The sequence below is a fragment of the Danio aesculapii genome, chromosome 20 (assembly GCF_903798145.1).
Source record: "Danio aesculapii chromosome 20, fDanAes4.1, whole genome shotgun sequence".
In the NCBI taxonomy this organism is placed as follows: domain Eukaryota; kingdom Metazoa; phylum Chordata; class Actinopteri; order Cypriniformes; family Danionidae; genus Danio; species Danio aesculapii.
In genome coordinates, this window is record NC_079454.1 from 54,113,430 (window position 1) to 54,135,934 (window position 22,505).

At 38.7% G+C, this 22,505-nt stretch overlaps 2 protein-coding genes across 7 annotated transcripts in view; both read left to right on the forward strand.

Moving 5' to 3' along the window:
- Nucleotides 1-16,347, forward strand: part of apobb.2 (apolipoprotein Bb, tandem duplicate 2) — a 33,408-nt gene extending 17,061 nt beyond the window's left edge. The window contains exons 19-23 of the mRNA XM_056481126.1: nucleotides 1,470-1,670; nucleotides 1,752-1,933; nucleotides 2,548-2,606; nucleotides 6,691-7,049; nucleotides 11,963-16,347. Coding sequence (XP_056337101.1) covers nucleotides 1,470-1,670; nucleotides 1,752-1,933; nucleotides 2,548-2,606; nucleotides 6,691-7,049; nucleotides 11,963-16,134 — 4,973 coding nt within the window. The 3' untranslated portion in view covers nucleotides 16,135-16,347. The remainder of the gene's footprint in view (nucleotides 1-1,469; nucleotides 1,671-1,751; nucleotides 1,934-2,547; nucleotides 2,607-6,690; nucleotides 7,050-11,962) is intronic.
- Nucleotides 16,348-18,020: 1,673 nt separating this feature from the next.
- bub1ba (BUB1 mitotic checkpoint serine/threonine kinase Ba) overlaps nucleotides 18,021-22,505 on the forward strand; it is a 36,073-nt gene continuing 31,588 nt past the window's right edge. For all 6 annotated transcript variants that reach the window (XM_056481351.1, XM_056481355.1, XM_056481356.1 and 3 more), the window contains exons 1-2: nucleotides 18,021-18,094; nucleotides 18,805-18,884. In XM_056481351.1, the coding sequence (XP_056337326.1) occupies nucleotides 18,820-18,884 (65 nt within the window). In that variant the 5' untranslated portion in view covers nucleotides 18,021-18,094; nucleotides 18,805-18,819. The remainder of the gene's footprint in view (nucleotides 18,095-18,804; nucleotides 18,885-22,505) is intronic.

Here is a 22,505-nt window from a genome sequence, read left to right on the forward strand (position 1 = left end):
ATCACACAATAGAGACAAACAGGTTCATCAGCAGCTGTTGTATAAGACTGAAGGGTTTATTCTGTGATTACAACCAGCTTGATTCATTTTCCTTCCTTCCTTTATTAATCATGGGTTACCACAGTGGAATGAACCGTCAACTTATCCAGCATATGTTTTACGCAGCGGATGCCCTTCCAGCTGCAACCCAGTACTGGGAAACACCCATGCACACTCACATTCACACACACTTATACACTACGGCCAATTTAGTTAATCAATTCCCCTATACTGCATGTGTTTGGACTGTGGGAGGAACCGGAGCACCCAGAGGAAACCCACACCAACACGGGGAGAACATGAAATCTCCACATAGAAATCCCAACTGGCCCAGCCGAGACTCGAACCAGCGACCTTCTTGCTGTGAGGCCACAGTGCTAACCACTAAGCCACCATGCCGCCCAAACAACCAGCTTGATGTACATTATCCTGATTATTACAGGGCTGCTTGCCACAAAACTGAATTATTAGACACAAATCATTGATCTGAGCTGCTAAAGTAAATGTAAATATTGCAGAACAAAATGGCTGAATGCAGCTACACTAAACTACGTACTTATTTACCCAAAATAATAATTGAATATGAATTATTGAATTTAATATGATTTGTTGTACCATGATGAATCTGTGTTATTTCATCAGTTGTAGTAGCATACCTTATTAATATTCTGACCAATCAGAATCAACTATACTATTGACCCTAATAAAAATGATTTAAAAAAAAAAGCTTTAGATGCCAGATAAGTTTTGTGGTTAAAACGGATATAATGTTTTAATTTTTGAAAAGAAAATGACCAATTGTCAAAATGGAAATTTCAAATTTCAAACCACCAAGCACCACTGAAGTTCAGTATATGGAGATAAATCCTGCCATTTCCACTCCCCACACTCCTCTAACTTATACTCCTCACAATCACTGCACTATTTAACATTTGCACATTTAAAGTTTGCACATTCATTGCACTACATTGCACTGATTCACTTATCTGAACTGGACATACCCACTGCACATGGACATTTGTAATTATGTTTATCTATCTGCCACTCCTGATTATTAATATCATCCTGTACATATATTCATTTATTGTAAATCTGTTCATAGCTAACACAACCTGTATATAATGTTGATAGTACATCCATCTGTAAATATCACCATAGTTTTTCTATAACTGCACTTTATAACTTATACCTGTATCCTGCACTTGCTGCTATTGCACTGCTGGTTAGACCTAAACTGCATTTCGTTGCCTTGTACTTGTACATGTGTAATGACAATAAAGTTGAATCTAATCTAATCTAAAGAAATTAACATCTTGGACGAGAGTTAAAGTAATCAGGAAATCTTCATTCCTCACCCTTTAAAATAATGGCTAAGTATTTGCTTCTATATAAACAGGTTTTGTCTATATTTTCTGCCCTATTCCCAACAGGAACACCCTATGAGGCCATAAATACAGTCATGATAAACAGAAAGCTGAACACTGCCTCAATGCAGCTGCTTATTGACGCTCTTCAGCTTGATCATACAGTTTCTGCAAAATGTACAAATGCTGAAAAGTGGAAATTAGAACTTGAGAGTGACTTAAAACTCCCCGGGACGACTTCTGTTCAAACACTCATCCTAACATATGGTATGTCAACAAACTATTATTACTGTAATAATACATTTTAGCAAATTATTCAATGAATAATTTTGATTTTGAACCTATCAGATGATTCTTCAGTCACAGAGAGTGAGAAGATTGAGGCTGAAGTTAAATCTCATGTTAATTCTGAGATTCGGACCCTCATTCCCATCATCAGTGCTATTGATACCATTATAAATAGACTTCTTGACCGCCAGATGGGCCAAAATAAGATGAAGGTCCGTGAAATCATGTCAAAATTAGCTGCGGTAAGAAAAAGTTTGTCATCAGCTTTTAAAGAGAATCAGGTAATTAGTTTGTGAATTATACACTGTACTTTTTTGAGTAGTTTCAGATTATTAATCAAATATTCATTAATATTTGGGCTTAGTACCTTTATTAATCTGGGGTCGCCACAGTGGAATGAACCGCCAACTTATCCAGCATATGTTTTATGCAGCAAATGCCCTTCCATCTGCAACCCATCACTGTGAAATTAATCAAATATGTTTAGGTGTTTTGAGGGATGTGGATTATGACCTACAGCAACCTCTGATGGGGTATTTTTGATCAATAAAATAAACATTGAGCTACATTTGAGATTTAATATTTATAATGCTAGTATAGATTAATGTATAAATCTGTGACAAGTTTGCACTCCTAGATGATAAATGGATGATGATAAAAGACTGAACTTAATTTTAAAGTATTAATATTATTATTAAAAGTACAGATCAGTGAAAACTATTATCCACCATTAATAGAGCAGATCTCTGTATTGACGTCCTTCAGGGGGATCAATCGTTAATTATTTCTGGTTAATATTTAGTTTAAATCAATGAAAAATGAATATAAATGTACTTATTGATATCTCTATGTGCAGTTTTCAGGAGTTCCTGCCACACTTGATATCACTCTTCCTGAAAAACTCTTCCTAAATGTGTAAGTACTGCAATTTGAAGAACATCCCACCAAGCAATTTTGTGTTAAACCCCTGATGGTTCGACTCTTTGAACAGAAATGCGAAAACTTACATGTTCAACTTAAATGTTTGGCTATCTTAAACACTTTGGAGCACAGTTTTAGCTTGGTCTGCTTTTAAAGAAGGCACTTGTTGAAGTTGTTGAAGGTTCAGTACCAACCATGTACTTTCTATTAATGACAATATAAAGAAACCTCTGTTACTCTGTGGTTTAAGCCAGTGGTTCTCAAACTGTGGTACGCAGGCTTCTCTCTAGTGGTACGCGGAAGAATCGCTGAATAAAACAAGAATAAAATAAACACACTTTTAACCCTTAGATGCAAACGATAACACCGAGACTCGTGAGATCAGACAACATTGGCTGTTCCCTGAAGCGTACAGCGGTGTGCTTAGAATGTTTACTTTAGTGCTTCGCGTCATCAGATGCTTGGGGCAGAGAAAGAGGCGCGCGGCGCTTGCGGAGCAGATCCACGCGCTGGAGAAGCCCTTCTGCAGATCAGTCCTGTTGTGTTGGCATTTCAGTTTCTGCAAACTCATCAGTTTCTCCATGCTGCATCATTGGTAATATAATTATTACACGTGTTAAATGTGTGCTCGTAGTTGTTTAAAATGATGTGTGTTTTCATTATATACAGCTATTTGTTTTGTAAAGCAGCTTTCGGTTTAGTTTGCTACCTCCGATTTAAGCGAATTATATTGGATGTGATTCAATTGGCGTGAGACACAGATTATAGACTCAAACTTATAGCGGGCGTTGGATGGCGGAGGGGTGTCGCGGACGTAAGTTAAGAGCCGGGGCGGGGGTTGGTTATCGCGGACAAAAGGAAGAGGGTTGGGGAGTCGAGGAGGAAAGTGAAAGTGAACAGCGGACAGGGGAGGAGGGCGGGTAAGAAGGGGGATTGGTAAAATGAGGTGCCGGATCAGATTTCAGAGGTTCCTGATCCGGCGGATGGGCCTACTGTAATTCATGTGCAGCAGAGCTAATTTCTAATTTAAATATGTCATTCCAAATCATAAAATAAAAAGTTAATGCTTAGATTTCAAAGACATATGTCATATGTACATGCAGCTTATATTTCAAAATGTATAAAAAAATATTGTGTGTATATATATATATATATATATGTATGCATGTATGTGTGTGTGTGTGTGTGTGTGTGTGTGTGTGTGTGTGTGTGTGTGTGTGTGTGTGTGTGTGTGTGTGTGTGTGTGTGTGTGACATATAGCCTATATTTATCAGGTCCACGCATCATTTCCAGGTTTTGATGAATATATCTACTATACATTAATACTTTACAGGTACAGCAGTTTTCTTTTTACTTTTACTTTTTGAGAACAGAGCCATTTTTAATTAACTTTTAAAAGCACATTTTAATTTAAACGCTTAAGTTTTTTTTGTCTGCAAGCACAGTTAATGTTCAAACTATTTATAATGTTTAAAGTGGCTGACAATAATAAATAATCTTAATAATAGTAATTAATCTTGTAGCTGCTTAACTGAGCCTTCGCTAAGCCCCGCCCTCCTTAGTTACTGTTGCTACGCCTGTCAAGCTTTCATGCCTGGCTCGTCTAATACAACATGTATGCGCCAGTGTCAGACATTGCCAGGGATATAATTAGTCATTTTTGGCGAACAGGTGAGATATCCGAGAAAGCCAGACAAAAAAAGGACAGCAGTATGCATTACAGGGGTATATTCACCACATAATAAGCAACCGATTAGAAATTTGAATCAAAATTGAAGCTAAGTTAGCCTAGCCACCTCATACGCTGACCATTCAACGGCTTAGTTCATGCACAGCAGAAGAGGTGAGATTTAAAATAATCTAATAATAACTAATTAAACCGTGATTTCTCTATTTTAGCCAAAAAGCCTGATAGATTAATTGTTGTGCAATGAAAAATAGAGTTACTAACCGGCGAGGCGGCAACACAGTGGTGCAGTAGGTAGTGCTGTCGCCTCACAGCAAGAAGGTCGCTGGTTCGAGCCTTGGCTAGGTCAGTTGGTGTTTCTGTGTGGAGTTTGCATGTTCTCCCTGGGTTTGTGTGGGTTTCCACCGGGTGCTCCGGTTTCCCCCACAGTCCAAAGACATGCGGTACAGGTGAATTGGGTAGGCTAAATTGTCCGCAGTGTATGAGTGTATGTGTTTCCCAGTGATGGGTTGCGGCTGGAATGGCATCCGCTGCGTAAAAGAAATGCTGGATGAGTTGGCGGTTCATTCCACTGTGGCAACCCCGGATTGATAAAGGGACTAACCCGAAAAGAAAATGAATGAATGAATGAATAACCGGCGAGGCATGGACAAAGCATCTACATAATTCATTCATAGAAAGAACAGCCAGAAAGACAAAATTGTGCCAAATATTAGCATCATTGACCTATATGTACAGTACCTTTACCTGTCAGTATATTTGTTAGCTCTTTATCCAGTTTCTATTCTAATTTGCAGTTAAGTGGAAGAAATAAATAATTTGAAATGCAATTCAAAGTATAAATAGCAGAAGTGAACAAATAGATTTTCCCTACGTGCAAATATTAATCAGACACCAAATATAAAATACAGTAACTCGCTATAACATCATCACCAATGACTAAATCTCCAAAACACTGACGAAAACATCGGTGAATTGTAGCTCTTGACATGGGCACGAGAGTAATAAATGACTGAAGAACAGCTGCGGGTGAAGTATATTGATCGCAAATGCTCAGATTGTGATCATATCTCTGTTTTGTTCTGTTGATATGTAATTTCAAATATCGTAGCTTGAAACAGATGGAAATATGACTGCTATTAGTATGACTACTGATGCGAGGGCTTAAACGGAGCAGTGCTCATAATATCGAGCGGGAAAAAAAAAGAAAAAGACAGCGGTGAAACATAACCTGCTTTGTATTTCTGTAGGAAACACAGTTTAGATCTGTTTAGGGTAAGAGGTGTGTGAGTTATTGCTGTCGGTCTATCACTGACTGTGTCAGGAATATCAAAACAAAACCAACTTATCTCCGCTCCTTTAGCGCCCCTCACAGAGCTTGATCCACACTGGCATCTCTACTCTTGGGTTTTAGGTTTTGAAAAGGGAAAAAATTCCACCACCTGGTCCAAACCGGATACCGGGTATCAGATTTGCACAATCCATATGCACAACTATTTGGCTTGTTTCTCTCAATCGAAAGCTTGACAGAGCCCCTGCGCGTAGCTACGGTTGCTAAGCCATAATTGGTGGGTGGCGGTTTTTGGGTGTGGCTTAGTGAAGGGTCAATTAGGCCTACTAGGTTACTGTATTTCAACACCGGTTATTATGGTGGTACTTGGACAGACAATATTTTTCTGAGGTGGTACTTGGTGAAAAAAGTTGAAGAACCACTGGATTAAGCAATGTGAACCATATTTTTTCATACTTTTCACAATATTAGACGTCAAGTTATTTATTATGGTGCTATTTGATTTTAATTTAACCTCTAAAAACAATTGTAATAAACTGCAGCAAGAAACCAGGATGTGTGTTATAGTTGGTGCGGCACCACAAACGTTTTTTTCATAATATTTAAAACGGGTTCAGACCTTTCTTTCTTAAAATATAGAATAAATGTTATCATTTTTTTAATGTTACATATGGATTGCTGTAGCAAAGTAATGATTTATCATACAAATCCACAAGTACAATTTTTATGTTTATTAAATGTAAAAAATGTTTGAATAAAATGTTAGATTTGGTAATCTTCAATCAAAGTCTGTGCATCTGCTTGTGCATGTGCATTGGCTCCTTCTCTGATGACGCCAGTTTGTTGCTTAGTTTACTGTAAGGAAATAACGCACAGAAGAAAGCCCCGTCTCTACTCAATATACTGTTTTAGTTGGAAGTACATTAACATACTGAAATACAAGTCTCAGCAACTTCTGCTTCATGCAGACTTTAAATACAAAAAATGCTTGTTGGGATCATGCATGTAATACACATTATTTTTATAATACACATTTTTCCAATCCTAACCCAGAGTTACTTGTAAAAATGTCTATTACTTGTTTTTATTGTTTTAAACAGAGAAGCTGCTGTTAAATATCACTTTGGCCAGTCATACTATACCATCACTCTTCCTTTGCCGCTCGGTGGAAAATCCATGAGAGATCTGAAATTTCCCACAACCCTCAGCACAGATCTGTTCATAGCGGATCCTGACCTAGAGTACATGCTGCTTCCAGAGGTCTCCTTTCCTGAGAGTGTGACGCTGTCTCTGCATCCTTTTCAACTGGCAGAAGTATCTGGAAAACTACGCAGCAACTTCTATGATCTAGACACAGCTGTGTCTGCTAATAGAGATCCTGCTGCACACTCCAGTTATTCTGCTAAGGTCAAAGTCACTGGAACAAGTCCTGTTGAGCATCTCTGCCTACAGGTTGAAGGTAAAAAAAAATACCATTTAAAGCAACACTCCACTTTTTTGGAAATGGGTTTATTTTACAGTACTTTTAGAGTTAGACTGTTGAGTTTTAGCATTTTTTAATCGATTTAGCCAATCTCAGAGTCTTGACGGGAGCACATTCAGCTTAGCATAGATTATTGAATCAGACTAGACCATTAGCATCTTGCTCAAAAATGTCAAAAGAATTTCAATTATTTTCCTATTTAAAGCTTGGCCCTTCTGTAGTTATGTATGTTATATTCTGTAGTTATATGCTATTTAGCTAAGAGCTATGATACTATCCTTCGTAATAATCAAGGAACTTTGCTCCCGTACAGGACCTAAAAATTGACTAACATCTATATAGTCCAACAAATCTTTCATCTCTCACTAATTTTACATGGCTAGAAAAAGCCCTGCACGAGCAAGTCGCTCATGTTAGTTATATTGACGTAAGTTAGTCATTTTTCATGCTCTGCTTAATATATGAGTCAAACAAAATCAAAAGGCCTGGGTTTAGGGCTCTTGTGCAAGTGCCTGGTAGCACTTTATCCAACTAAATCTTTTATCCAAGGATCAAAGGAGGAGGGAAGTAGGACCATCTGTAAGGGGGCTGGTGAATTGTGGGACAGGCGGTGGTCAGGACCACAATGACCCGATTGTCAGGCATGGAAACTGGTTCTTTGTAAATGGAATGCTACCTCACTGGGAGGAAAGGAGCCTGAGCTTGTATGGGAGGTTGAACAGTATCAACTGGAGATAATCGGGCTCACCTCCATGCACACTTTGATCTCTGGAACTCAACATGTTGAGAAGCACTGAACTTTCTTCTACTCTGGGAGAGGCGGTGGTCTGGTGTACGCTTGCTTTTAGATTCCCAAGTCAGCAACCATGTGTTGGAGTTTTCCCTGGTGAACGTGAGGGTCACCTCTCTGCACCTTTGGGTCAGGGTTAGGTCTTTCACTGTCATTTGTGCTTATGGGCCAAACACACAGTTCTTGGGAGGGATGCTAGAAGATGCTCTGACTAAGGACTGTGTTTTTCTAACAGGGGACTCACGTAAGCTCACATAAAGCTCACGTAACAAAAGTGATACTTGTAGAGGCATGACTGGGAGAAATGGCCTTCCTGATCTGAAACTGACCTGGTGTTTTGTTGTTGGACATCTGTGCTAGTCACAGTTTGTCATTAACGAACACCATGCTTGAGCTTATGTGTCTCCATCAGTGCACATGGCACCAGGACACCCTAGAACCAAGGTCATTGAACGACTTTGTTTCATCGGACCTCCGACCATATGTCTTTAAAACTCGGTTTAAGAGAAGGACAGAACTGATCACTACCTGGTGGGTTGTTGGACCCCCTGACAGACCTGTCAGACCCTAACATATTCTGAGCGTCCACTGGGAACGCTTGGCAGAATCATATGTCAGAGATTTTCAACCTCTGGAATTTTTTTGACCAGATCCTGAGGGAGGCTAAAGACATTGATACAGAGTGGTCCATGTTTTCCTATTCCATTGTTAATGCAGACGTAAAGAGCTGTGGCTGTAAGGCCTGTGGTGCTTGTCGTGGCTGCAATCTATAAACCTGTGGTGGACATCGTATGCCCAATCAGTCTACATTTGTTTTGTGGACTAGGAGAAGGCATTCAACCTTGTTCCTTGTGGCGTTATGTGGGGGTGCTCTATTGAGGGCTGTCCGGGCCAGGTGTGAACAGAGCAGGAGTTTAATGATAAGTCAAACTTGTTTCCAAAGATTGTTGGACTCTGGTAGGGCTGCCCTTTGTCACAGGTTCTGCTCGTTATTTTTATAGACAGAATTTTAATTATAATTCACCCAAAAATGAAACTTCTGCCATCATTTGCTCATGCTTCACGTGTTAAAATCTATTTTTGAGTTTCTTTCATCTGTTGAACACAAAATAAGCATTTTTTTCCTACTGGAAGTCAATTGGTGCCAGCAACCAAAATTCTTTAAAATATCTTCTTTAGGGTTCAGCAGAAGAGGGAAACTCATGAAGGTTTAATACCATATGAGGGAGAGTAAATAATGAGAAAATGGTCAGTTTTGAGTAAATTTTCCATTTTAAAGTAATTTCTTACATTACTTTTATACTGTATCAGGTTTGCAATGCATTTTATGACAAACGCAAACTGCAAACACCTGCAGAGAGTAGTGAAGACTGTGTCTAAGATCGCCAGGGAAAAAAAGTTCCCGAGTCTGTTGGTCCTGCACTTCACACTCCTGTACCTCTGGCCCGACAGGAGGAGAGCGAACAGATCATGTTTGGGGTGGGAAGGGTCCTTGGAGGCAGCTCTCATGTGGACTCAGCAATGTTAGATGCTTTGCAGAGAGGGCAAACTCCTCCCTTTCACTCTCCTCCGCTCGGGCCAGAGGTACAGGAGTGCGAAGTGCAGGACCAACAGACTTGGGAACTTTTTTTCCCAGGTGATCTTAGACACAGTCTTCATTACTCTCTGCAGGCATTTACGGTCCATGGCGGTAGAGCTGCCGAATTATACAGTGATGCACTTAAAGATAGACAACAAAGCAGCTGTAGAAGTTCCTGAGGATCCTTGGTGACATGCCAAACTTCCTTAGCTTCCTCATGAAGTACAGGTGCTATTGACATGTCAGGTGTTTTCCTCACTGATGTGAACCCCCAGATACTTAAAGCTGCTCACTCTCTCCACTTTCAATCTAAAAAGAAGCAGTGGCTGATGAAATCTTTTCTCTTTCATCATGTCCACTATCATCTCCTAGGTCTTGTCTGTGTTGAGAGTGAGGTTGTTGCCCTCCCACCATGTCACCAGAGGAGCCACCTCCCTCCTATAGGCTGCCTCACAAATTTTTGGATGATGTTGTCCTTGTGGGAGGCCACACCGTAGTTGGTGAACACGGTGTAGAGGATGGGACTGAGGACACACCCCAGTCAAGTGCCTGTGTTTGTGATTATGCTGGCTGAACTCCTTTCCCCTATTCTGACTGATTAAGGCCTGCCAGTCAGAAAGTACAGGAGCCAGTCACAGAGGATAGGGCGTGTAGTCAGAGGGAGAAAAGGTTGTAAGTAGGCTTTTGGGAGATGACCCTATTGAATGCAGAGCTGTAGTCAATAAAGAGCATCTTTATTAGCACCTGATGTAGGAGTCTTTGTTTTCCAGGTTTGAAAGGGAGATGGGCAGGGCAGCAGCGATAGCATCTGAGGTGGACCTGTTGGGCTGGTAGGCATACTGCAGGGAATCCAGTGTGTCTGAGATGGTGCTCTGAATCTGGGTCAGCACCACACTCCCAAAGCATTTATGAGTGGGTGCTACTGTCCTGTAGTCATTCAGACAGGTTGGGGGGGCACTTTTTGAGGAGAGGAGTGATTGTAGTGGCCTTGAAGCAAGAGGACAAAGTTCTCTGGTTAAGGCAGAGGTTGAATATGGAGGTGAGAGTATCTGTCAGAGTATCGACACATGCTCTGAGGGCTCGTTCAGGACTGTTTTCTGGCCCTGCCCGTTTACATGGGTTTATCCTTCTAAGAACTTTGTGCTGATGACATGACTGTGAGAAGGTGAGAAGGGTTTAGTGGTCTAGGTGTCTGTGGGCCTCCTCTCTGTGTTGGGGGTGGAGGTATCAAAGTGGGTGAAAATGTGTTGAGGTCATCGGGCAGGCTGTCTCCGGTGCTGATGGCACTGGTTTTACAGTCTGTGATGTGCTGCAAATCCTGCCATATGTGCCTGGAATCAGCAGTGGAGTAGAAACTTTCCAGCTTCACTCTGTACTGCCTCTTGGCTGCAGTGATGCCCTTTCACAGACTGTACCCTGCAGCTTTGTACTCATTTTCATTGCCAGCTCTAAATCCAGTGGAGCAAATATGCAGCATGAGATGTACCTGATTGTTTATTCAGGGCTTCTTGTTTGAAAACTTGACGATAGCTGCTGCAGAGTTGGTATGTGGAGGGATGTAAACGGCAGCCACAAAGATGTGTAAACTCCCTTGGTGTGTGGTTTGAATTGCCGTCTCTTGCTGGAGATGACAATTCAACATTATAAACCCCACGTCAGGCAAGCAGTGCTTATAAGCAGTCCATACATCTTCACACTACATGTTGTTGATAAAAACACACACCTCCTCCCCTTTTACCTTACCGGAGGCTGCTGTCCGGTCTGCACCTGTAGTTAAAAGCCAGGTTTGGGGAAAATCAGAGAGCAGCATTCTCTTATTTCCTGTTGTGTCATAAGCCTGATTTTTAGCTCGTACACTTTGTTTTCCAGAGTCCGCACATTAGCTAGTACAAGGCTGGGTAGTGGTGATTGACTAGCATGGGCTTTTAGCTTAGCACCTTTTGCTTGCCTCTCTTACACCGATGTCTCTGAAGCACTCTCCTCTGGTCAACTCGGCGGATAGTCCAAATTTGTGTTTTGACTAAATTTCTGAAAAAAAAACAGTTATCGACCGTGCTATACAGTCTGAAACACATGATGACCCTTCACGCTCGCTGGGCATGTGCATGTATTGCCAGCATCTGTATGGTCTACTGTACTGTCCCAGTCTGTACCAGTCAGAGAGCAACCAGTCCAAGTCTGTGCTGCAGCCCATCTATATTGAAACGAACACCAGCATTTCATCAGGAGACGAACTCTGATCTCATCACAGCTCACTTATATGTTAAATCTGGAAAAGATGGACTATATATTTATCCCCCTGACCTCTTTCCCATCAAAGAGCCATAAGGTCTCTTTATCTCTATCTTTTGTTAGTTTAACATGTATATATTGAAATGTATTGTGTACTTTTGTGTAATGATCAATAGAACATAATAATGTTTTTTTAGAAACATCATATGCCCTTTATAAAGTACCAGATGATACTTAATATATTGAACTAATTTGATTTGGTTGATTGATTATTGGCTTATTCCACAGGATCTGCTCTAGCTGAGGCCACATCTGGCGATTCTCTAAAAGCTAGCATGAAAACAGTGATTCAACACAAGATTTTCAATGCCACCATCAGTGTTGAAGAAGAAGTGCAATCTGCAGAAAAACTCAGTGTGAAATCCAAAAGCAAGCTTGAGGTTACTAGTCTTGTTGCAGAGCAATTTTCCGTGGAGCATAATGCAATAATTGAAGGTGATGCGGGGCAAGTTTCTGTAGATGGAAACCTGGAAGGATCTTTCCAGGCTGGTTCAATCTATGGATCAGGACATCTTAAACAATCAGTTTTGCTCATCCCCTCCAAACAAGAAGCAAAGATGGATTCTTTACTGAAAGTAGATTCAACACTTCTTCAGGCTCAAAACTCCTTTTCTGTAGTCTTTGCTAATCGAGAATTGATCATTTTGTCCACCACCTCAGCATTTGATGACATTCTAACAAACACTGCTAAAGTTGCCATCAATGAATCACAGATTAGTTTAAGTCATTATACAAAAGCCCAAGCATTTGGACTGAAGATTGAAAACACAGCTGAGACGAGAACTGATGCTGAAGCAGTCAGTGTTAAGATCGTGACCTCTGGTGATTTATCTCAAGAACGTATTTACTCGATAGTCACTGGAGAACTGGACATCAACGGACTGGCTATTAAAAGTAATGCCTCGGCTAAACTAATGGGACACAGAGCTGCACACAATGCCATCCTGAACTACAATAAAGATGGCTTGACATCCAGTGGCACAACCACACTGCAGAGTATTTTAAGTCTGGAGAAGGTTAAACACACCTTTGAGATCATCTACAAAAAACTAACTGCAAATATTCAATGCAAAACCAATGGAAAGTTCATGGGAGCAAGCATTGACCACAACACTGAAATGAAGATTGATGGACTTTTAGGCAGAATCGAGAATATTTTACGTTTGAACTCCAGGATCTTAAATGTTGAAACAAACACTCGTGGTACAACGGTCCCATTTACTTTTAATTTTAACTTTACTGCTAATGGTCGTGAAAATGTATACAATCATGGACATTATGAAGGTGATTTTGACACAAAAATGCATCTAAAAATAGATCCACAATCCATTGCTCATTCTCATGAATGCAAGATCTCAACCATCGTTGAAACGTATGGTTTCTATGGTGTAGACATTGAATCAGAATTTGAGAGCAAATCTGAACTTCTCCTAAACCCGTCTGAACAAAAAGCTAAAATGGCAGTAAAGACTAAAGTAAACAAACATGCAATCAATCAAGAAATCAATGCATATAATACTCCAGCTCAGTTTGGGCTGGAAGGATCTGGAAAAGTGTTCACCAATCTGTTAAACACTGTTAATAATAATCGTCAGAACTTTGCGGTCTCTGCCTTCCTAAAGTATGATAAAAACAATGAAATGCATTCAATTCACCTGCCTTTCATTGACAGTTTGCGTCTAGTTCCTTCCAGCATAATAATAACAGCATATTCAAGCATAGAGGAAAGTTTACCTTACCTAGCTTACCTAAGCTCACCTAAGCATGTTAGTAACTTTGTGTCTAATATGAATTTTGGAAGAAGAGCTGAACAATTCAAACGTGCTTTAATAGCTCTATATCAAGAATATCCATTAAAATTGGGTGTATATGAGAAGCAATTGAGTGATATGATCCGTCAAATCATTGAAGCATTGGATAATTTCAAACAATTCACTGTCAATGGTGAAAATGTTGACCAAATGCTAACCAAACACATTAACGCTTTGGTATTTTTAATCATTGAGGATGTCAAATTATTTCTTAGCTTACTCAAACCCCTGGGTTACACGAAGCTTCAGATTCCTGCAAGTACTAAATCTTATCAACTACCATGTTTTGAAAAAATGTATGGCGAGATCAGATTCACCATCCCAGTTTACAGCCTAAGCACATCTGCACAGTTCAAGAATGTTTCAGCAACACATCCTAAATTCACAGGTATTATCAAATCTAAAGGAATCTCTGCAAATCTTGAGGTTTTGAATTATAATACAGAATACACCATGCAGATCTCCATCCCTGAGATTACTCCTGTATCAGTGTCTGAAACTCTTAAGATAACACACACTTATTTGACTTTAGACCAAAGTGCATCTTTGACTCTGAATGCGTCTATCACTAAAGGTCCTGATTTTTCATCCCTTTCGCTTGACACATCTTATAAGAACCAGGTTAATATCCCTTTGCACTCTTTGTCAAGCGAAGTTGCCCTTGTTTCGAAGGCTGTAGCAGTGTATCAGAATAATGCTGCAGTGATTTTGAAAGTTCGAAATACAGGAATTGGAAAATTTACTCTTGAAGACTTCTCTGATGAAGGCACCCATGACAGTGATCTGCATTTTACCATGGGTCTTAGCACTGCCAAGCTGAGTTTTAAAGGCCACACTGATAGCTCTGCTTTGCAGATGGAGATGAATGTTGATGTTGATGCTGATGCTGTGGCTTTGAGCTACTTTAAATTCAATGTCTTTGCTGAAACAAAGTCACCATTTATCAAGAAGAACTTGCTGGTTGCTTCTGGCAATGCATCCATCAATGACATGGATGTAAAAATCAATGCAAACCATGAGACAGAGTTTGATGGAGTGGTCAGTGTAGTTCTGTCTAATACTGCTAGCGTAATCATTTGTCCTTTTGAGATCGCAATTGAATTTCAGAACAAGGGAAATGCCAAGACTGACCTTTATGATTTTATTATAACCGGTGTTGATCTCCAGAATGACTACACTGTTATTGTCAACTCTGATCTACAGGAAGTCAGCACTATTGCAGTCGCCCAGATAAATCATTATAAGTACAGCCATAACTTAACAGCCAACAATAATAATGCTGAAATTGGTGTTTATGCGGTTGTGAATAGTTTTGGCATCCTAAATAATGCAGTGCAGTTTGTACCATTTGTTTTTAAAACTGCAGTAGTTGAATATTTGAACAATGAAACTGGCATATGGCAGGCCTTTACAACAAATAACCAAGCCACTGATCTAAACGCCAAATTTGTCTACCAGAAGACTACCAATGTTTTAGGTGATTTTGATGGTTTGGCTGTTGTTGTTCCTTCATTGGGCAACTTAGTCTCTGAAGTGTCTTTCATATCCTCCATTCTCAACCTCAATGCTAACGCTGGTGTCTACCCCAATGATTACTTAATGCGCATTAGTGGCACGACTACATCTGCATTTCAGGAATTGAAAGCCAAACTATATGGAGCCACTAGCATTACCGCAGAAAGTGGACTAAAACTAGCCTCGATTTTATTTTTGGACAATTCCCAGATTGGGGGTACACATAACAGCTCTGTGACTCTGGAGGACAACTATGAGGTGGTTCTGATTGCAGACACAATTGCGAAGATTAATCTGACAATATTCTCAATCGAAGCCAATCATCAGCTTTCTGCTGACACGAAAACTCACCTGAAGGCTTTGTCAAACTTGAAGATCAAGTACAGCTTTGATAATCCAGACTCACATGGACGTGGAGAGGCTGAGAACACCTTAAAGATGAATGCATATTTATCTTTCATCACTGTAGAGTCTACATCCCAAGTAACCACCAATTCTACATTGCCTGATGGTGGCGCTCTTGAGGGAACTCTGGATAGTGATGCAAACATCAGTGTGAATGTGGAGGGTCTGAAATCTAATCTGAAAGCCAGTGCAAATGGATACTATGATTATAGAAACACCAAGCTGAGCTTCGATATGAATGACCAAGTGATTTTAGAGGGAAATTTGAACCGTATTCATTATTTGCTGGACATTGATTCAAACTACACACACAAAGATAGAAGAGAAGGAGTTGCAGTAAAACACACTGCTCTTGGTAAAACTACAATTATTCCCCTGAGCACCTTAATGGCAGCTGTCGACTTCTTCTTGACTCAGCCAGGTTATGATGATTTTGAACGTAGAGGTAAAGGATTTAGCTATGAAAATAAAACATCTATATATGATGGCCAGATTTTCTCGCATTGGTTCAATTCAAGTACAGCGTTATCAGCCGAGTACATTGATGATTTACCAGACAGAAAGTTTGTGCTCGAGTGTTCTTTCAATTTCACAGCTCCATCAGTGCTTGTGGAGTATGAGAGTGAAGTAAGAGCAATTCCCATTAAAATAATCGACGGTAAATATTGATATTTTAAGTATTTCATCAATGATTTCAGCTAATCGTTGAACTTTAATGTGTGCTCACTCAGCTCACAGATCCACTTCAAAAGTCACTGTTAAATTGATGTTAAAATGTATGTAGCTTTTCTGTTGTGCATGAAATTATTATTTAAATTCCTGAAAAATTTCTTGTCAAATTCAAACACTAATGAAAATAAATGGATATACTCTGCATATAAACATGGCTCTTCTTATTGTTATACGTCTCCAAAACATTCTACAGCAAACTATACACTTTATTTCATTTTGAGATGTGTTTTTTTATCCCTATAACTGTATATAATAAAAATAGAATGAAATTACTTTTGGGTATGTCACAGTGGCGCAATAGGAAGCACAATCGCCTCCCAGCAAGTAGGTTGTGGTTCGAGCCTTGGTTGGGTCAGTTGGCATTTCTGTGTGGAGTTTACATGTGGGTTTCCTCCGGGTGCTCCGTTTTCCACCACAAGTCCAAAGACATGCGGTACAGGTGAAATGGTTAAGCTAAATTGGCCGTAGTCATTTCTCCTCCACTGCCCTTCCAGAAGCATATAGGCAGATTTAAAGATTACCAAAACAAATGAATGTTTATACTGGTGAATGAGGGATGCATTTTTCGGCAGACTTTCATTGTGACCATCACCATTAATTCATTCATTCATTCTTTTTCTTTTCGGCTTAGTCCCTTTATTAATCCGGGGTCGCCACAGCAGAATGAACCCCTAACTTATCCAGCATATTTTTTACACAGCCCTTCCAGCTGCAACCTATCACTGGGAAACATCCATACACTCTCATTCACACACATACACTACGGCAAATTTAGCTTACACCAAGCATGTCCAAACTCGGTCCTGTAGGGCCGATCTCCTGCTGAGTTTAGCTCCAACTTGCTTTAAAACACCAGCAGGAAGTTTTTAGTATATCTACAAAGAGCTACTAAATTCTCCAGGACACCGGCTCTCCAGGACCGAGTTTGGACACCACTGGCTTACACAATTCACCTGTACTTTGGACTTGTGGGGGAAACCGGAGCACCCAGAGGAAACCTCCACCAACACGGGGAGAACATGCAAACTCCACACAGAAATACCAACTGACCCAGCTGAGGCTCGAACCAGCGACCTTTTTGCTGTGAGGTGACGGTTCTAACCACTGCGCCACCGAGTCACTATCATAGTTCAACATTCACTAATTCAATATTAATATTAATTAATGTGCTGTACTTACAACGAACAACTTATTTTTATTCACTAACTTTAACGAAAAGGCGCTTCATTCTGCTGTGGCGACCCCAGATTAATAAAGGGACTAAGCCGGGGAAAAATGAATGAACAAAAAATGAATCTTCATAGTTTATGTAACATTCACTAACATTAACTAACAACCTTTGAAGTGTAATCATATTTTTTTCTCCGATACACAATAATGTAACATTACCATATTGATACAGAGCTATGATACAGATGTTTTGTATAGAAATTCTTAAATAAATGTAGTAATATATCATATTAGTCATATTTAAAGAGCTAAACAGAAGTATGAGCAAGGAAGAAGCAAATATAAAGCAGTTGTTCTCAGAAAAAGTCAAATAAAAATTCTGAAGTAACATTAGAAAAAAAAAACCTAGCCATAACTTACCGTTTTATTTCACGTTGGTTTAAACCGCTTCCGACCTCGCTGTTTTTGTTTTATCAATCCCAGTCCTACATAATTGTACTCAGTTTATTCTTTATGAAATATTTGACCGAAAACGAACATAAAAATTGGCAAGCTAACGTACTGTGACGTTTTAACGTATTTCGTGCGCTGTTTGTGTGACGCCCCGAAGCGCGTCAGTTCGTACGTCACAGTCACGTGATACGATTTGAAATTAAACCTCGAATCACTCAACAACAACACCACCGCTGTCAGCGCTTTGTTGAAGTTAGCAAGAATATTTAATGAGGTACAGTTGTCGTTTTTATCAACTTACAAATGTATTCGAGGGGCAAATATAGCGTTTTCATTATTAGAAAGTGTTTTATATTAGCGTTAGCTGTAGCGGACAGCTGTAGACTGACAGTGAATGAATATTAACGCTTGAATTAGCATTACAAATAGCATGCGTTGCTTTTGTGAAGTTAGCAAGAATATGTTATGAGGTATCGTTGGCATCATTAACGACTTATGAGTGTACATGAGTGGCAAATATAATGTTTGGATTACTTGACAGTGTTTTTATATTAGCGTTAGCTGTAGCAGACGGATGTAGACATTGAGGTAAAGTTGGTTTCGCACATTCGGTCTTTCTCATGATTATTATAATCTCAGAAAAGTATTAATTACAAATTATAAATAGTGAAATCATATTAGCAGCCAACAACCATCAAAGTGCAACAGTGTTCAGTCAATTAAATAGTGCTAATGTTGTTTTGAAGTCATACTTGCATGTCCGAATATTCAAAGTACCATGGTAAACAATGTATGGAACTATCACTGAACGAATGTGCGAGTATCAAACCAACTTGACCTCAATGCTGTATACTGACAGTAAATCAATATTAACGCTTGGTATTCAAGGATTAGCATTACAACCACTGATCTAAAATACAGAATTCTATAGAGATCAGTGATTACAGCTAACATTCGTTGTTTGCTGAATTAATTCAACCACAGAAACCTTTGCTCGGGATGGCTGTAAGACTTGAAAAATCTCAGGGCCTGAAGATGGATGAACTGTCTTCCCACACTTGGAGGTAAGAAGTTAATGCTAAAGCTTCTGAAATAAATGAACATGTTGCTGTACGATAACGTCTTATTGTCAAGTATTAAAATAACACTGGTTTGAGGTACTTTGTAGGGAAGATCAGCTAGTTTAAAGCATTTAGCTTATTTTAAACTGGACTTACTCAAAATAAAGAATAAATAAGACTGCTTTTATTTTGCTTTGTTTATTTTTCCATATGTGTCCTGTTTAATATTTTGTTCTGAAAACACCCAACTAATACGCTGTTAAGCAAAATAATGTAATTAAGATTGCTTGTATATTATGTGTTATGTATGTTTGTGTGGATAGATAGATAGACAGACAGACAGATAGATAGATAGATAGATAGATAGATAGATAGATAGATAGACAGACAGATAGATAGACAGATAGATTGACAGATAGATTGACAGATAGATTGACAGATAGATAGATAGTGAACCTTTGAGGTGGATTAAAAAAAGACAGGAATAGGTGTTTCTGAAATGAGGTAAAGTTGGTTTTATATACATTCAGACTTTCTCCTTAATTATATTATTTCACAAAAATATTCTTTACAAACTCTAAAATTGTAAAAAATTTGCAGCCAGTGACCATAAGTACAACATATTTCACAGTAAATTAAATAGTGCTAAATATTGTAATTATGCACCCCCCCCCCCACCCTTACTCTATCTCTGACGCGACATTCAATATTTGGAGGCTAAAAGGTATAGTTACCCTGGAAGACTTGTATGTTAATAAAAAGTTGCCTAATTTTCTCAACTAAAAGAGATGTTTTTGATGAAACGCACGTCTTTCGACATTTACAGATTAGAGATTATGTAAGTCTTGCAATTCCCAATTTTGAATCGCTGCCAGATGAAAGAAAGGTTTACAGGGTACTATGGGGCTCACCTGATTCCAAACATTTAATTTCAGATTTTGTAGATGTGTTTTCTCAAGAACTGAGCTAGTCTACTACTCATTTGAAGAATGCTTGGGAAGAGGAACTGGGTATACAGATTGATACATGGGAGGAAAGCCTCAGTAGAATTCGATCTTGTTCTATTAACTCCAGGCGTCAGTTAATTCAATTTAAAGTAATGCATAGACTGCACTACTCAAAATCAAAATTAAACAGAATTTTTCCCACCGTTTCCCCTACATGTGACCAGTTTAAGTATGCTCCCTGACCCACCTCTTTTGGACATGTCCAAAACTTTATGATTTCTGGTGTGACATATTTAAATAGTTTTCCGGTATGAATGGTTTTATCTTGACACCCGACCCAGAAATTGCTATATTTGGGTACTTTAGTTCTTTGCTGGATCATAATGTGTCCATACAAAGCACCATCATTTATGGAATGATTATTGCTAGGAGTGTCATTCTAAAACTGTGCAAATCAGACTCTGTTCCTCAATTTAAGACATGGTTACCTTATCTCACTCAAATATTGCACATGGAAAGAGTCCGTTATGGAGTTATTGATGATCTTACTAGGTTTTACAATATATGGCAACCATTTTTGATCACCTGGACCAATATAATGCGGATTCTGAGCCGCAGTGTAATGCCTCTTTGTATTTTCATTGAAACCGTTTATATGCCCTAATTGTTTTTTAATCATAACTTAATTTTTTAATTAATTTTATTTTTTATCAAATTTTCTTTTTATTTAATTATTATTACCATTATTTTCTTTGTATTATCATGCTTTTTCCTTATTTTTATTATTGTTGTTGTTTGGTAATTATTGAAAAATGTCAAACTAATAAAAACACTTGTTAAAAAAAATTAAATAGTGCTAATGATGTTTTGAAGTCATACTTGCATGTGATTTCAGACCAAATATTCAAAGTACCATAGTAAACAATATAGGGAGCACGTCACAAGTTGTTATTGAATGAATGTGCAAATATGAAACAAACTTTACCTTAGTTGTTTTTGTATAGTTTTAGGACCACTTTGATGAAACGATTTGATGCCCTCTTGGCCGAAGGCTTAATATGGTCTTAAATCATGAATATTATCGAGTGTTTTATTTTAAATCTCCACTCGTTATACAGTCATAAAATTTCATATCAAAGATTATCGTGACCAAAATTATTCCAGTTATTAATATTATCATGCTTTGTCAAAATGACCTCATTCATTCATTCATTCATTTTCCTTCGGCTTAGTCCCTTTATTCATCAGGGAATGAACTGCCAATTATTCCAGCATATGTTTTACGCAGCGGATGCCATTCCTGCCGCAACCTATTACTGGGAAACACACTCACATTCATACACACACACTCATACACAACGGCCAATTTAGTTCATCAGTTCCCCTATAGCGCATGTGTTTGGACTGTGGGGGAAACCGGAGCACCCGGAGGAAACCCACGTCAACACGGGGAGAACATGCAAACTCCACACAGAAATGCCGACTCACCTTGCCAAGACTCAAACCAGCGACCTTCTTACTGTGAGGCAACAGTGTTAACCACTGAGCCACCCATTAAAGTGACCTGAAACAAATAACATTTGCAGCTCTATATAATTTTGTGAACAACATAAACATCGATCCATGCATTTTTGAATTGTTTACTTATGTTTGTATTATTGTTTATGGTGTGTGTGTGTGTGCTTTTATAGGTAAATTTGATTGTCTTGTTTAATGTATTGTTTGTGAAGCCTGCAATTGGAAAACTACCTTGCATGGATACTTTATAAACTGCTACTTTATAAAACCTGGAACAGGTTCTCCGGTTTGACAATGATATATTTTTTTCAGATTTTTCTGACTTGCTGATATTTGACCTGCAATTTCATTTTGTGAAGTCAAGCTTCAGCTCCATATTCTCAATACTGAGCAGCACACACTTAAAAGGAAAGCAGTACAACATACTGTACAATAGGCATGGGCCAGTATAAGATTCTGATAACCTTGAATAAAAACTTCACAGTATCACGGTATTGTGCTCACTTCTCTAAGATATATATTTTTAAAATGTCTGGGTAAAAAACAACACATTTTTTCCCTTTTTATAAATTAAAAATTTCTAATATTTTGGGAACATGTCAGACTACATAATTCAAATTAATCATTGACTTCTGCTGTCGTCATTTATTGTAAAAAAAAACACAGAATTCTTTACAATTTGAAACGGCTTCTTTGGATATTTTTTTCTGCTGGAGATAATGTTGTCCTAAAAAGCAACAACAAAAAATGTAAATAAAAAATTGGACACATACCTTAGGCACGGTATTACATAAAATTTTTTCGATTTTAAAACCTAGACTTTTCCAAACTGCGGTATACCTTGAAAATGGTTATCGTCCCATGCCTACTGTACAATAACAATATATATAAATATGTATATATTTATTAACTGTCTTTATGAACATGCATTTGCATTGCAGCCTTTTCTGATTACAGGGTGTTCGCTGGGTCTTTAAAAGTATTAAAGGTTAAAGCAATTTAACGTCAGAGAAATTTAAGTATCTTAAAGTATTAAAAGTTCATTCATTCATTTTCGTTTCAGCCTAATCACTTTATTAATCTGGAGTCGCCACTGCGGAATGAACCTCAAACTTCAGCATCTGTTTTACACAGCGGATACCCTTCCAGCTGCAACCCA